Consider the following 14528-nt stretch of genomic DNA (forward strand, 5'->3'; position numbering starts at 1 on the left):
TAATAATAACAAGAAATAAGTGAATGAATTAAACTTTTCAATCTTATGGTTTAGGGGAGATAGAGGAGATGGGTTCTAATCCCACCTTGGCTACTTACTATTTGTGATCTATGGCAAATCACTTATCTTTCTTAAGTCCCAATTTCCTCAACTCTAAAATGAGGAATTTAGACAATATGGCTTTAGAAGGCCCTTTGATTATTGGATTTCTTAACTTATGGGCAACAGTATTGTTTCCCTCATATACTAGTTTAAGAAAAGACACAATGCTTGCCAGTTCAAAGGTGATGGCTACACATTGACTATATTCTTTGACGATGTTATGACTAGCTGAGCTGAAGTTACAGGGTAAATTTGGGGGGTGGATAAAGAGGTCAGTCAACAAGAAATCTATCCACAAAGAACAGATAGCAATGGTCTTGTGGTCATCCTCTGGCCCATTACTATCCATGTTCCATTCCACTTAAAGTATTGTGTACTTAAGAAAATGATCTTTGTCTTTAATGAATAATGCATGGAAATGATCAAATAAAATACTATAAAATTAAAAAAAAAAGTATTGTGTACTTAAGAGCTCTGTCTAGGGCACTCTTCTCTTCTTTCTTTACACAGTCTTTTGGTGATGACATCAACAATCATGAGCTCTACTACTGACTCCTAAATCTACAGATCTAACTCTTTTATTTTTCTGGTGAACTCTAGACCCAAATCACCAAATGCCTATGGTCCTATGGTATATCTCCAAATGGATAACTTCTAAGCATTTCAAACTTTTGTGTTCAAAATTTAAAAAATCATCTTTCCCTCAGATTCTCTTTTCTTCCCAATTTTATTTCTTTTGAGCCATTGCCAACCTCTCACTACCATCCTTCCAGTCACCTAAGTTTGCAATCGCAACTATTCCTCGTCTCTCCCATTTGATTAACCGGCAAGGGTCAACAATTTATATCCTCAAAAGATCTCACACCTGTGCTCCTTTTTCCACTTACATGATTATCATGTTGGTTTATGGGTATTATTTGGTTTCTCTCCTTTCTCTAAAAACTACTTCCACATAGCTGCCAAACTGACATTCCCAAAGCACAGGTCTTTTCATGTCATTCCCCTGTTGAAGATGCAGTGTCTGACTCTTGACTCTAGGAAAAATGCAAACTTTTCTTTTTGGTCTTTGAATCTTTCACTTTCTGGATCCCAAGTGCCACAGGATTATTTTACAATATTCTACCTCACAACTAAATTATGCATTACAGACAAACTGGCCTGCTTTGTTGTCTCTTACTATGATTCTTTACCCCAGACCATTTCTGTATTTTTATACAAGCTGTTCCTGATGCACTCCCTCAATTACAGTTCAAAGAATCCCAAGGTTCCTCCAAAACTCAGTTCAAATGCTACTTCCTATTAGAAGCTTATCCCAATTCCTCTTAGTTGCCACTGCCCTGACTCTACAAAATAACTTTATGTTTATTTTGTATTTATTGTTATATTTATAGATTCTATTCTCACTTTCCCCATTAACTTGTCAAAAAAGGCAGAGGTGGTTTTTTATTTGTCTTTGTACCCTCAAAGCCTAGCATAGTGTTAGGCATACTGTAAGCAATTAATGCTGGTGAATGAAAAAATTATTCTTAAAGTTCTTTGAAAATTCCCAAAGCCAAAATATTTGGCATGAAATTTGTTATCAATTGTCAGTATCATTTAGTAAGGTAAAAATTTAAATAATTTGTCTGATGTTAAGTGATGACAGGCAAGATAAGGAAAACTTTTTGGGCAACTCAAAATTTTATGATTATGTGGAATGCTGATACAAGTTCAGGCATTTGCTGCACCACTTAAATATCTTAATTTCATCTACCCATAGTCATAAAATAGCTTTAATACAAAAAAGAACCATTAGTTTAGTCCAAACTCTTCATTAGGCTGTAAGAGGAACAGAAATCTAGCGTTAACTGACTAGCACTGAATATGTGAGTCAGAAGCCTTATATTTAAGACCCATTTACTAGCTTTTTTACCTTGGACAAGTTTAAAAAAAATTTTGGTGCCTTGGTTTTCTCACCAGTAAAATGAGGAATACAATACTTGCTCATTACCCACTTCACAGTGTTATGATACTGATGATGACGGTTATTATTATTATCCAAAGTTATAAGGCAGACAATACTAGAACCCACTGTGATTCTAGTCCATATTAATATACTAGTACAGATGAAAGAAAATAGTTTCTATGACTTTTACTTACCACTCTGATAGTATTTAGAATCATGTGTCCATCGAAAGCCTGTACAGAGGCCAAAATCAGTCAATTTTATATGACCGTCACGATCAATCAAAATGTTATCAGGTTTAATATCCCTATGAATGAAGCCCATTTTATGAACACTTTCAACAGCACAGGTAAGTTCTGCTATGTAGAACCGTGCCAAATTTTCTGGAAATATACCCATTCTAATTAGCAGGCTCATCATATCACCCCCTGGAATGTAATCCATTACAAAGTACAAATTGTCCTTATCTTGGAATGAATAGTATAGGCGAACTACCCATTCATTGTCAGCCTCTGCTAGGATATCTCGCTCAGCTTTGACATGAGCAACTTGATTTCGAAGCAGCACATCTTTTTTCCGCAGAGTTTTTGTTGCATATAAAGCATTAGTATCCACTTTTCTTGCTAAACAAACTTCACCAAATGCACCTATTCCTAGGGTCTTTATCTTCACAAACATGGACTTGTCCATTTTAGCTCTTTTAAGGCGGATGTAATTAGATTCCTTCTGGCAAAGCATCTTTCTCATTTGATCCTGGGCATCTTGGGATAGTCCAACCTAAACAAACAAACAAAGTATTAAATCCTGAAACTGAAATATTTCCCCCCTACTGTATTTACTATACATTAACGAAATATATATATATAGAAAAATCAGGCATGTAACTTGAAAGTTAAGTGTGAAGTACTTTTTAATAAAGCAGGTTAGAAATCTATAAGACACAAGATAAAATTAAATGTCAGATGTGCATTTCAAAGAAATAGTTAAAACATGATTTACAAGGTGAGTGTTCTGACAAGGTTCTGCTATCAGGAACAAGGACAGGGTAATGATGGTCAGCTTCCTTACCCTCCCTAAGGCACTCACCCAAACAAACCATTCCCATGTGCTAAGCCCCACAAGAAACATCTTTCAACATGCAGTCTCATCTGCCCCTCCATGCATATTTCATCCCAAATCATGACTAAACTGTGAGAGACATTCACCCTCCATAAAATGCCCTCTCTTTGTGGTGTGCCCAGCCCTCAAATACCCCTCTCTCTTATGCGAGGTGGCCCACTTTGCCTTTCTATCCAATGCTGTGAAATAGGTGGTGGTGGCAGCTTCTCCCATGTTCTCCTTCTCACATGAAGAGAAAAAATAGTTTCACCCCAGCTTGGTTGATTCTTCTGTAACTAATGTATTAAGAATGAAAGTAGGCAGCTTCTCCCAGCCTAATCATTTTTAATCACCATTTTCAAAGAGAAGCAAGATAGCAGTCTTTAATAGTCAGCTTTCCCCTTTATCTTCCCAGGGAACCAAAATAAGGATGATCTTGAAGATTTTATATTAAAATACAATGGGAGGAATACGTCTTTCCTGATTAAAAAAGGTATTTCCTTTTTTTAAATCACTAGACATATTTTGGGCTCATTCACTAACAAATATTGTAAAATAATGTTCAGTCCAACACAAGACAATACAGGAAGTGGAAGAAGAAAAGATCAGTTTAAAACTTTTAAAAAACAAAGTATAGTAAGTGAGAACTTAATAGAGAATGAAAACTTCCTTCTCTGCTAATATATAATTAAAAGAAATAAGTTCAATTTTGAAAATTAGAATTAAAGAAAATTTAAAACTAAGTTAAAAAGTAACAACCTCATGCTTCTGTTAAGATGCACATTTTCATGCAGTTTTTAAAAGGGTGTCATGCTAGTCTTAATATAAAACTGTTGCTCTGAAATCTTACTTGCCTACACAGTAATGGAGGCTACAGAAGTCAGCAAAGCTTCCAACACCTTAATAGTTTAAATCAGCTATTAGTGAAAGTGAAGAGGAAAAAGGAAAAATAAACTAAGAAAATAAACCTAGATAGACTTTAGTAAGAAATTTTACTTGCTAAAATACATAAAGGTCAAAAAACACTTTAAAGGCACTTCTCAAAACTTAAAATTCAGTTGATAAAACTATACAAATCTATACAAATATGGTAAAATTCACATATTTAAAAAGACAATTTTAAGTGACTAGTTTGATCAATTAAGAGAAAGTGTTCCTCTTTCCACATGTTTTAAAAGTAGTAATTTAAAGCTATAATACCTTATTAAGGGCTATTTCAATACACTTAAAGCACATTATATATTTTCAATATTAAAAGGCCTATCATTGAGACAAAAGAAATATAATTTTGTGTACAAACTACTAAGACAACAACATAGATACAAATTAAGAAATCAACTGAATTAAAAGTAGAAAACCATATACTATATCTCTAGGCTGAATGAATGATGAATCTTCAAGAGAAAACAAAGTTATTGATACTAGAAATAAGTTTAATTTTTTTATCACTAATAAATTAAATATCAAATTTTTCTATGTCTAACAAACTGAATGTTAGGTAGAAAAATAAATGAAAGAACTTGTCTTGGCAAATTTTCAAATGAAATTTAATGAGAATGTTAATTCCAGAAATTTACTAATTCAACTAAATGCTTAAAAATGCAAAAAAGAAAAAAGGCTGTTATGTTTCTGGTTTTTAAGTACAGAACACTATCACGCAAACCTTTTTAAAAAATCTCACTAATTTCTGTACAATTTAAAATTTTGCTTGATGCAAGTCAAAATTCATCAAAGAATGCACCAAGTAAATAGTGAATAAAAAATTAAAATGCTATGAGGTTTGTGCTAATGCTCAGAATATTAAAACTGGTAATTAGAATCAACTGGTGTCAATAATTTGAAATATCAATGTTTGGCACTATTATCTTAAAATGAATAAATATTCAGATGTTCACACATTTTCAAAGGAGATTTAAAAAATTTTACCCTCATCATTTCATTCTCTAGTTGTTTCTTACGATGAAGACGTTGGTGATGAGACTTGAGTATGTTTTCCACATGCTGCTCCATGAAGAATTTAAATGCCTGAGGAGAGTAACTTTGAATGCGAGATTCTCTTCGCTCTTCATCTCTCTTGTTTTTCCTAACAGGGACAGGTGAGGTTGTAATCTGTTTCTTTTCTTTATCTCCACTATCACTATTTTCATAATTCTTTTCCCCTTCATCTTCCTTGGGAGAACAAGGTTGATCCTCTTTGCTAGGTTTGGGTACCGATTCATATGTAGGAACAGATGCATTCTGGTGTAGCAAATGTTTTGGATATGGTGGTGGAGGGCCTTGATAATTTGGAGCCTCAGCAACAGGTGGCATAACTGCCATAGTTGAGGTTGGACTCTCAGAAAAGGGGATTGACTGTGTGGTTTGAATTGGCTGTGGAATCCAAGAAGGATGGGTGGGTGCTAAAGCAGTCTGGAGTTCTGGTTTTAAGACACGCATGCTTTTCACTGGCTGCTGAATAGGGGCTGGTGTAATAGCAGTTACTGTTGTAGCTGAAGGCTGAGAATTAGCAGCGTGACTTGGTCTATTTCCTAATGGATTATTAAAAGAATTTGATCTTACTGGAATGTTAGGCTGCCATGCAGGGATCTCATGTCCACTACCAGGTGATGACTGGGGTGGGGCAGATGATGACTGAGGCCAGGATGTTTGTAATCCAGATACAGTTATGTTATAAAGTTCCATATTGTGACTGTTTCTATTTGGCACCATCATAGATGAAGGAATGTTTCCATTTGAGTATGGTAAAGAAGTAGCAGGTCCTCCAGTTTGTATTTGTAAAGTACAGGCACTCTGCCCATTGGTTGGAGATAAAGGATATGGAGGTGGGGGTTGTCGATTCACAGAACCACCAGAGACAACAGTCTGATGCATCATAAAATCACTCTGACCACTGCCATTCTGAATTCCAGATCTTCCTGATGTAAAGTTAAATTTGTTGTTAGAATTTTGCATGATGATTGGTTGCCTCCCAACAGGGACAGAATTAATGCTTCTTTGTCCCTGGCTAGAAGGATTCAATGGGGAAGTGTTTAGAGGTGGTGGAGGGTAGCTATCTTGCCATGTCCCAGGTGGCACTGGAGAAATACGAGAAATCATATAGTCCATGTTCCCAGAATAACGTTTTGTTTGAGAGTTTGGTTCCCATGATGAGGGTGGTGTACTTTTTGGAGGGGGAGTCTGGCCTCTTGGAGGTGGTGGAGGAGGGGTAATACTCCTTACTTGTGGAGGTGGTGGTGGGTTCACTCTCTGTCCATTGCCAGGATGACCCTGAGAAAATGCTGCTATTCCAGACCCTGATAAAGGCCTTCCTACATCTGTCTGAGAATTAGGACTTTCGGAGCGAAAAACAACACTTTCTCCTAGAGTTGGGCCATGTCTTTGAGGGACCAAAGATTCTTTAGAACCTTTCCAGCTTTGTTTTCGGTTAACTGATTTCTGTACGTTCCCTGATGTCAAAAAAACAAAAAAAGATAAAACCATAGAATTTTTGTAAATTTTGGTCCAAAATACTGTGACTATTTACTAAAACTCATTTACTTTCTTCCTAAAGTTATGATTGATAACATTACAGTGACTTTAATATATCAATATGGTTATTTAAAACAATAGAATAAATGATAATAGCTAGGAACCAAATAAAATTAGAATTTTTAAACTACAAATTAGTAAAATAAACAAGACACAAAATATTTATGAAAGAATAGTTTGAAAAGTTATACAGAGACAGAAAAATATTCTGAGTCAATCAGTAGTAGTAATTTTGGTATATTAGTGCACTTCAGCTCTTAAGAACTCATGATTTCATTCACATGAGCATTCCTGACATTAGAACAGGTCATAATTCTTCTAGGTTTTAATAAATGGTCCTTTAGAATTGCAGAGGCTGAAAATAATCCATCGCCTAGATGGTCAACCCTGTGGCTATAAGCCTCTCTGGATCCTGAGATGAAAGATACAATACCACTGTCAGGCTCATATTCCCAACTTACACTCACTGGCATAGCCTTCAAGAACTCAGGCCATTTCCTTACCATGATAAGAAATCAGAGTAGACAAAATTATAACAAAATTATTCTAAACCAAGCCTACCGATTTCTAGTATTTTAAAAAATAATTTATTTTCTAAAAGCAAAGAGAACCCCCCCCCAAAAAAACCCAAATAGTTATGTGATAATTGATTAGCTTACACTGTCATGAAACAAATACAAAAAAAAAATGTTTGGATGAACATACCTGGTGGTTTGGGGCCTGCATTAACAGGTCTAGCTGCAGCTGCAGCTGCAGCCATCTGTTCTCTGCGAGAATCTTGGTAACTCATTTTACTAATGAATTCAATTGCTGCTTCTATACTTTTATTATTAGTTTGTCGAAGTGCTCTTATAACCATATCCTATAAAGGAAGTTTACAAAAAGGGGGAAAAATTGAATTTTCTAAATGCTGAGAAGAAATATATTGTCTGGGACCTCCCAGACATGATCATAATTTCAAATGAAAGGACACAATTACAGAAATTTAAGTCCATTTGAAAAAACTTCATAATCTCATAATTTAAAAAATCTTTGAATCATTTTAATTTTTAATAACTCTTGTTATTTTCTCATGAAGTGAATTGCTTTGAGAGACAGGGGGCATTATAAAATGTAAAATGGATCATTTTGATTACATTAAATTAAAAAATTTTGTATAAATAAAATTAATGTAGCCAAAATTTGAAGGAAAGTAGAAAACTGGGAAGAAATTTTATGAACAGTTTCTTGGATAGAGGTCTTATATCTAAAATATATACATGATCTGATGCTGATGGAATACTATTGCACTGAAAGGAATGATAAACTGGAGGGTTTCTATGTGTACTGGAAATATCTCCAGGAATTAATGCAGAGTGAAAGGAGCAGGATCTGAACATTGTTCACAGAGACTGATACATTATGGCACAATCAAATGTAATGGACTTCTTTACTAGAAGCAATGCAATGACCCAGAACAATCCTAAGGGACCTAGGAGAAAGAAGGCTATCCATATATAGAGAAAGAACTGTGGAACTAGAAATACAGAAGTAAAACATATGATTGATCACAAGGTTTGATGGGTATATGATTGGGAATTCTGGCTTTAAATGATCACTATTGCAAATATTAATGATATGGAAATTGGTTTTGAACAATGCTACATGTATAACCCAGTGGGGTTGCTTGTTAGCTCTGAGAGAGGAGAGAAAAGAGGAGTGGGGAAAATCATGAAATCATGGAAAAATATTCTAAATAAATAAATAAATTTAAAATATATACATAGAGGAAGGTAAGTGGTTCAGTGGATACAGAGGCAGGCCTGGAGATGGGAAGTCCTGGGTTCAGTTCTGGCCTCAGTCACTTCTTAGCTGTGTGATCCAGGGCAAATCACTTAACCCCCATCCCACCCCTCAACTGCCTAGCCTTTAATGCTTTTCTGCCTTGAAACCAATATTGATTTAAGACAGAAAGTAACGGTTTGAAAAGAAATAAAATAAAATATGTAGAGAATTTTGTCAAATTTATAAGAATAAGAGCTATTTCCCAATTGATAAATGTTAAGAGATATGAACAGACTATTTTTGGAGAGATATGAAACAATGCTATAAAAATCACTACCAATTAGAGAAATGCAAATTTAAAATAATTCAGAGATATCCGCTCACTTATCAGATTGGTTGAAATGATAAAGAGCAAAACAACAAATATTGGAGGGGATGCAGAAAAAGGGGAACATTAATGCACTCTTGGTGGAAATGTGAACTGATCTAACCATTTTGGACAGCAATTTGAAATTCTGCTCAGAGTTATATATCTTTGGTCCCATTGTTGAGTTGAGTTGAGATCAGGGAAAAATGGAAAAGAATCAATATGTTGCAAAATATTTACAGCAGCAAAGATTTGGAAATTATGGGGATGTTCATCAAGCTGCTCAGGGCAGAATGTTTGTATAGGTGTCAGATGCTGGATTTGAACTTGAGTCTTCCTGACTCCAAGTCAGCATTCTAACCACTTTGTTATGCTATTTCATATTCATGTAAAAACTTAATGTAATTAATAATAGAATTTAAAAATGACTATTCAACCTGCTCAAATGTTTTCAGAGAAGTAAAGAATTTTTATAAAACATCCTCAACCATCAAAAAGCCTTTATTAAGTGGCCTAATTGCACAGAGCACTATATCATAAAATCTACACTGATTTGGTATGTGTCCTCTTGGAACTTATAACTTTAAACAACTATACTGATGTAGATATACATAAAAAGGTATAAAGTAGAAGAAAGACATAAAGATGATGCATCAAGCTATTCTAATAAGCAATTTGGGTATTAACTGAGAAAATACAGAGTAGGTGGCCAAGAATAAGGAAATCAGTCACAGAGTTTTCATATTTAAATTGAATGGAGTGAGAATAGAACTTAAGATAGAATTCTGTAAGATATATGAGGACCAACAAGGTTAGTTGCCTTTTTTAAGATCACAGGAGTTAATAAGTGATAGAACAGAATGGAACTTTAGATCGCCTAAATTTTAATCTAGAGTTCTTTCCACTGTATCAAGATATCTCAATCAACTCTTCTCTGTTTAATCCAGAACAGCTTCATATTTGAGACAGTATTTCAGAGGCTCTTTTAATGATGAGAAATGATTTGGATTAATATGGAAAGATTAGTAACAAAGAAGACTAGGAATAGCTATGTTTGGAAGGAGTGGAAGGAATGGGTTAGTATTAAAGCACAGGAAATGAAGTCCAAAAGAGGCATAAAGTATTTTAGGAAACAACTAAAGGGTATCACACATACTAAGAAGATAAGGCCTTGAATGAATAGCATTTGGCCAGTGACAGAGAACCTTTTAGAGACCAAGTGACCAAACTGCAACCCTCACGCTGCATGTGAGCTGTCCCCTAACCCCAGGCAGGGAAGGAAGGAAGTGCTTCTATTGGGCTGCTGGACAGAGAGGCTGGTGATGTGAGAAATGTCCTCAGGCACACGTGGAGAAGGGGAGAGGGGCAGCCCCCTTTGTTACACATGCCATAGGTTCTCCAACACAGATTGAGGCAAATGCTTAAAGGGAGCTAAGGATCTATAAGGGGTCTTGATTGCTGCCCTTCATACTCAAGAAAAAACAAAATGATATCGCGATGTTGGGATCAATGTACAGTGTGTCTAACTGGTTGGTCAGACCAATATGAGCTCAGAAAGCTTTACCAGAGGTCAGGGAAAAAATAGTACTAATGAACATTTAAGACGAAGATGTCTTTAAATTTATACATCTCCACATTTCTTTTGAGCTACAATTCTGTTTTTACTCACACAGCATAATGCTTTCTTTGAAACAGGCATGCCATGCTGCTGGACAGTCCTATGCCAGTGTCTTACAATCAATACCAAAGTTCTTTAGCAAGACCTTAAGATTATCCTTGTATTGCTTCTTCTGACCTCTGTATGGGTATTTGCCTTGTGTAAGTTCTCATTTGAGTTGTTTTAGAAAGATTCTGAGGGATCTATGAAATAGAGGTAAACAGGGAGTATGTTCTAGGCAAAGTGGATAGTGTATGCAAACAGATGGAAATGAGAATGTCATAAAGGATAAACAGCTAGTAGTCCCATATGTTTGGAATGAAGAATGTATGGAGGATAGGAACAAGGCTAGAAGAAAGTAATATGAGTTGAGTATGGAGAGACAGGTTGGAGTCAGAGTGTGAAAGACTTTAAGTGCCAGATAAAGGAGTTATTTTATACTAGAGGCAATATAAAGTTGTTAAAGCTTCTTGAGCGGTAGAATTACAGGGTCCAAACTGTTCTTTAGGAATGGTAAAGTGGCACAGTTGCATGGAGGGCTGAATGGAGAAGGGGAAGAATGGATGTAGAGAGACCAATTATGAAGTATTATAAATTACACCAATTAGGAAACCTTTCTTGCTTGTAATTTCTAGGTAAGAAATGATAATTACCTATCCCAATACCTGTATAAGGAGGTAGCCATGAGAATGATGGGAAGGAGATGAATGCAACAGATGTTGCCACAGTAAAAATCAACATGACTTGACAAGTGACTGGATATAAGTGGTCATTTTTGAAGTGTAAGGTATGTGTACAGTTAATGAATTTTCTTAATTCAAAGCACTATACATATGTAATGTGATCTCATTAATAGTTATGATGAAAATGATGATGCTAACTATGTAGTTCATATTTGTAAAGTATGTGGAAGAAAATAGTATCTTAACTTTTTTGAATTGTTTACAAAATAACGGATGTTATCAGAGAAATGTGTATCTGGAAAAAATTGGCTGGTCACAAGTATGAGGGACAATCAATGAATAGCCTTTATTTATGTTTTACTGGTATCCATGTAATAGAACACCAGTAAAGCACCAGGTACACTGGGTGAGCCCCCTATGTTGAAGTTTTGTGAGAGAATGTGGACAAGAGCCACAAAGTAGGGGCAGACGTGGATGGGTTACAATCAGCATCACTGGAAGGAATATTCATGCTGATGAGATTATGGATCTGATGAAGTATATTATTCTATACAGTTGGAATACAGACTAATAAGCTTTTTGAATGCAGGGAGCATATTTTAAAAATTTCTTATTACCCACAATAGCTAGCATAGTGATAGGCACAGAGAAAGTGCTCAATTTTTATAGTATTTTGTTTGGAGAAATTAACCCCCTCTTCCTAATTCCTGTGAGAGAGAACCAAGAATCCTTGTCCTACAAAGACTGTTGGGCCCATTCATTACTTCCCAATCATGGTATGTTACACCCTCTTCCAAGCCTGTGCTTGTAGAAGATATAGGTGCTCCCATCACTTAAGATATATTAGAAATCACCAACTACTATCTTTCTAGAAAAGTGGAAGGGGGGAAAGAATAAGCAGATATATAGCACCTAGCATGTGCCAGGCACTATGCTAGCTAATAAGCATTCATTCTACAACTATTATCTCATCTAAAGAATGCTAGGCCTTACCATATGCCCTGCTACTATATCCTTAAGCATGAGTTTATTTTAAAATATAAATTTTCCTTGGCCTAGGGGTGATAAGAAAATAGGTGGCAGGATGGCTTTTACCTCCATATTTTGTGAACCCACTCCTAGTACATGAAAAATTTTATAATACTGACCATGTATAGCTGAAAAACATGTATTATCTTTTTTGGATACCCAGTCACTAATTGTCAAAAATCTATCATCTAATTTTTTAAAAATTCTATTCAGTTAATTTTTTTCTTATTGATCTTTTGGGTTAGATTTGTCTAGTTCTAAAAGGGGTACACTGAAGTCCTCAAATATATAATTTTGCTATTATTTCAAAAGTGCCTTTTTATTGCTTTTTTCCTTGGCTTATCATTATGGGACTTAAAAAAGGCACTATTTTGGGGATGCATATTATTTCAATTACTTATCCTATTCCTAGAGTAAATTCTCTGCCTATACAAATGAAATATTTTATAGTCTCTTAAGATCTTACCTCATCAAATCCAGCAATTTGCATATCTTGTAGCATTTGTCGATTAACTTCTGAAGCACTCCTGGTGGATGAACTGGCTTCATTTGCAAATGGAAGTAGAGAATTTCGTATTTCTTGCAAAGCTTTATGATATGTCACAAATTTGGGTGGGTTTCGGCCTTGTCGAGGATCTTCTATTGTTGCTTTATTCATACTATGCTCAGCTTTTGCAGCATCTGATGGTTTAGGTAAATTCCTAAGGGACTCCCGTATTTCTTGCAACATTTGCCTACTACTGCCAGTGTAGTTACTGGCAGGAAAGGTCTTAGGCCTCATTTGTCTATACCCTTCCGGCTTTTCACTTCTCTTCATGAAAACATCTATCTGTATAACCTTCACAGAGGATTCACTCATACAAATATTTGTCAAAGTTATTTGTAGTTTCAGAATTCTCTCAAGCAAAAGTTAAAATGGTACCTCACAAAGCATTGAGGAATGTTGGATTCTTTAATGCTGGAATGATTCAACTCTGAAAAATGACAGAAAAATACAGCTATAATTGATTAAAGTGAAAAGAACATTAAATGTAGTCAGGAATTTCTATTCTATCAATGAATTAATTATTGTGTGGCTGGAAAAATCACAAGCTTTCCATACTTCATTTCCCTCACTTTAAATGCTCAAAAATGTTGCTAGGGCAAATGAGTAAAAGAACTTTGAAAAATATAAGTTATTATACAAATACCAGGAACTATCAATAAATTTGCAATGGAATAATATAGCCAACAAACAATTATTAAGCACTTACTATGTGGTACATACTGTGCTACCCAATGGAAATACAGAGGCAAAAATATTTCCTGCCCTCAAGAAGCTCACATTCCAGTAGAGGAGACAACAGGTAAATTATTAGGTAATACAAGATATATACAGAGTAGAGAAATCAATCACTAAACATTTACTAAGCACCTATCATGTGCCAGGCTATGGGCTAAGTGCTAGGGATACAAAAAGAGGCAAAACACAGTCCCTGCACTCAAGGAATATTCCCCACGAAGGGGAAGAAAATTTGCAAACAAATATCTACAAAACAAGCTATATATAATTTAAATGGGAAAATAATTAACAGAGGGAAGGCATTAGAATTAAGATGATGGGGAAGGTAAAAATTAGTTGGGTCTTAAAGAAATCCAAAGCGGTCAGCAGACAGAATGGAGGATGGGGAGTGTTTCAGGCATGAGCAACAGTTAGAGAAAATGCTGGGAGTCCAAAGATGGAGTTATTTGCAGAACAGTTAGGAGGTTAGTGTCACTAGATGGAAGAATATGTTTTGGAAAGCAAGGCATGAGAAGACTGGAAAGCTGGAAGGGGGTTAGATTATGAAAGACTTTGAATGCCAAAAAAACCCCCAAAAACATTTTGTATTTACTCCTGGAGGCAATAGGAAGCCATTGGATTTTATTGTATTTTAGGAAAATCACTTTAGTCTCTGAAGGGAGGATGAATTAGAGTGAGCATAGACTGAAGGAAGCTTTTTTTGTGGGGCAAAGAACTGGAAAGTAAGAGGATACCAATTAAACGGGGAATGGCTGAGTAAGTTACTGTATATCATTATAAGAGAATATTATTGTGCTGTAAGAAATAACAAGCAGGAGCTCAAAAAATCCTGGAAAGACTTACACAAACTGAAGCAGAGTGAAATAAGGAGAACCAGGAGTATATTGTACATAGTGATAGGAATACTGTAAGTAGAAACAACTGTGAATAACTTGGCTATTTTCAGCAACAGTGATCCAAAACAATCTCAAAGGACTCATGATTAAAAATGCCATCTCCTTCAAGAGAAAGAATCTGAATCCAAACCAAGCAAATTATTTTTTACTTTTTTCCTTAATTTTTTTTGTTCAAAA

General features: G+C 35.3%; 1 protein-coding gene across 3 annotated transcripts in view; it reads right to left on the reverse strand.

The window, feature by feature from the left end:
- Positions 1-14528, reverse strand: part of LATS1 (large tumor suppressor kinase 1) — a 39931-nt gene that overhangs the window by 9041 nt on the left and 16362 nt on the right. The window contains exons 2-5 of one of the 3 annotated variants that reach the window (XM_016428947.2): positions 12640-13147; positions 7379-7535; positions 5072-6591; positions 2242-2824 (exon numbers count right to left, since the gene is read on the reverse strand). In XM_016428947.2, coding sequence (XP_016284433.1) covers positions 2242-2824; positions 5072-6591; positions 7379-7535; positions 12640-13032 — 2653 coding nt within the window. In that variant the 5' untranslated portion in view covers positions 13033-13147. Of the gene's footprint in view, positions 1-2241; positions 2825-2845; positions 4063-5071; positions 6592-7378; positions 7536-12639; positions 13148-14528 lie in introns of those variants that run through there. The other 2 variants (XM_056818923.1, XM_056818924.1) reach the window with 2 other exon arrangements.

The sequence above is a fragment of the Monodelphis domestica genome, chromosome 2 (assembly GCF_027887165.1).
Source record: "Monodelphis domestica isolate mMonDom1 chromosome 2, mMonDom1.pri, whole genome shotgun sequence".
NCBI classification, from domain to species: Eukaryota; Metazoa; Chordata; class Mammalia; order Didelphimorphia; family Didelphidae; genus Monodelphis; species Monodelphis domestica.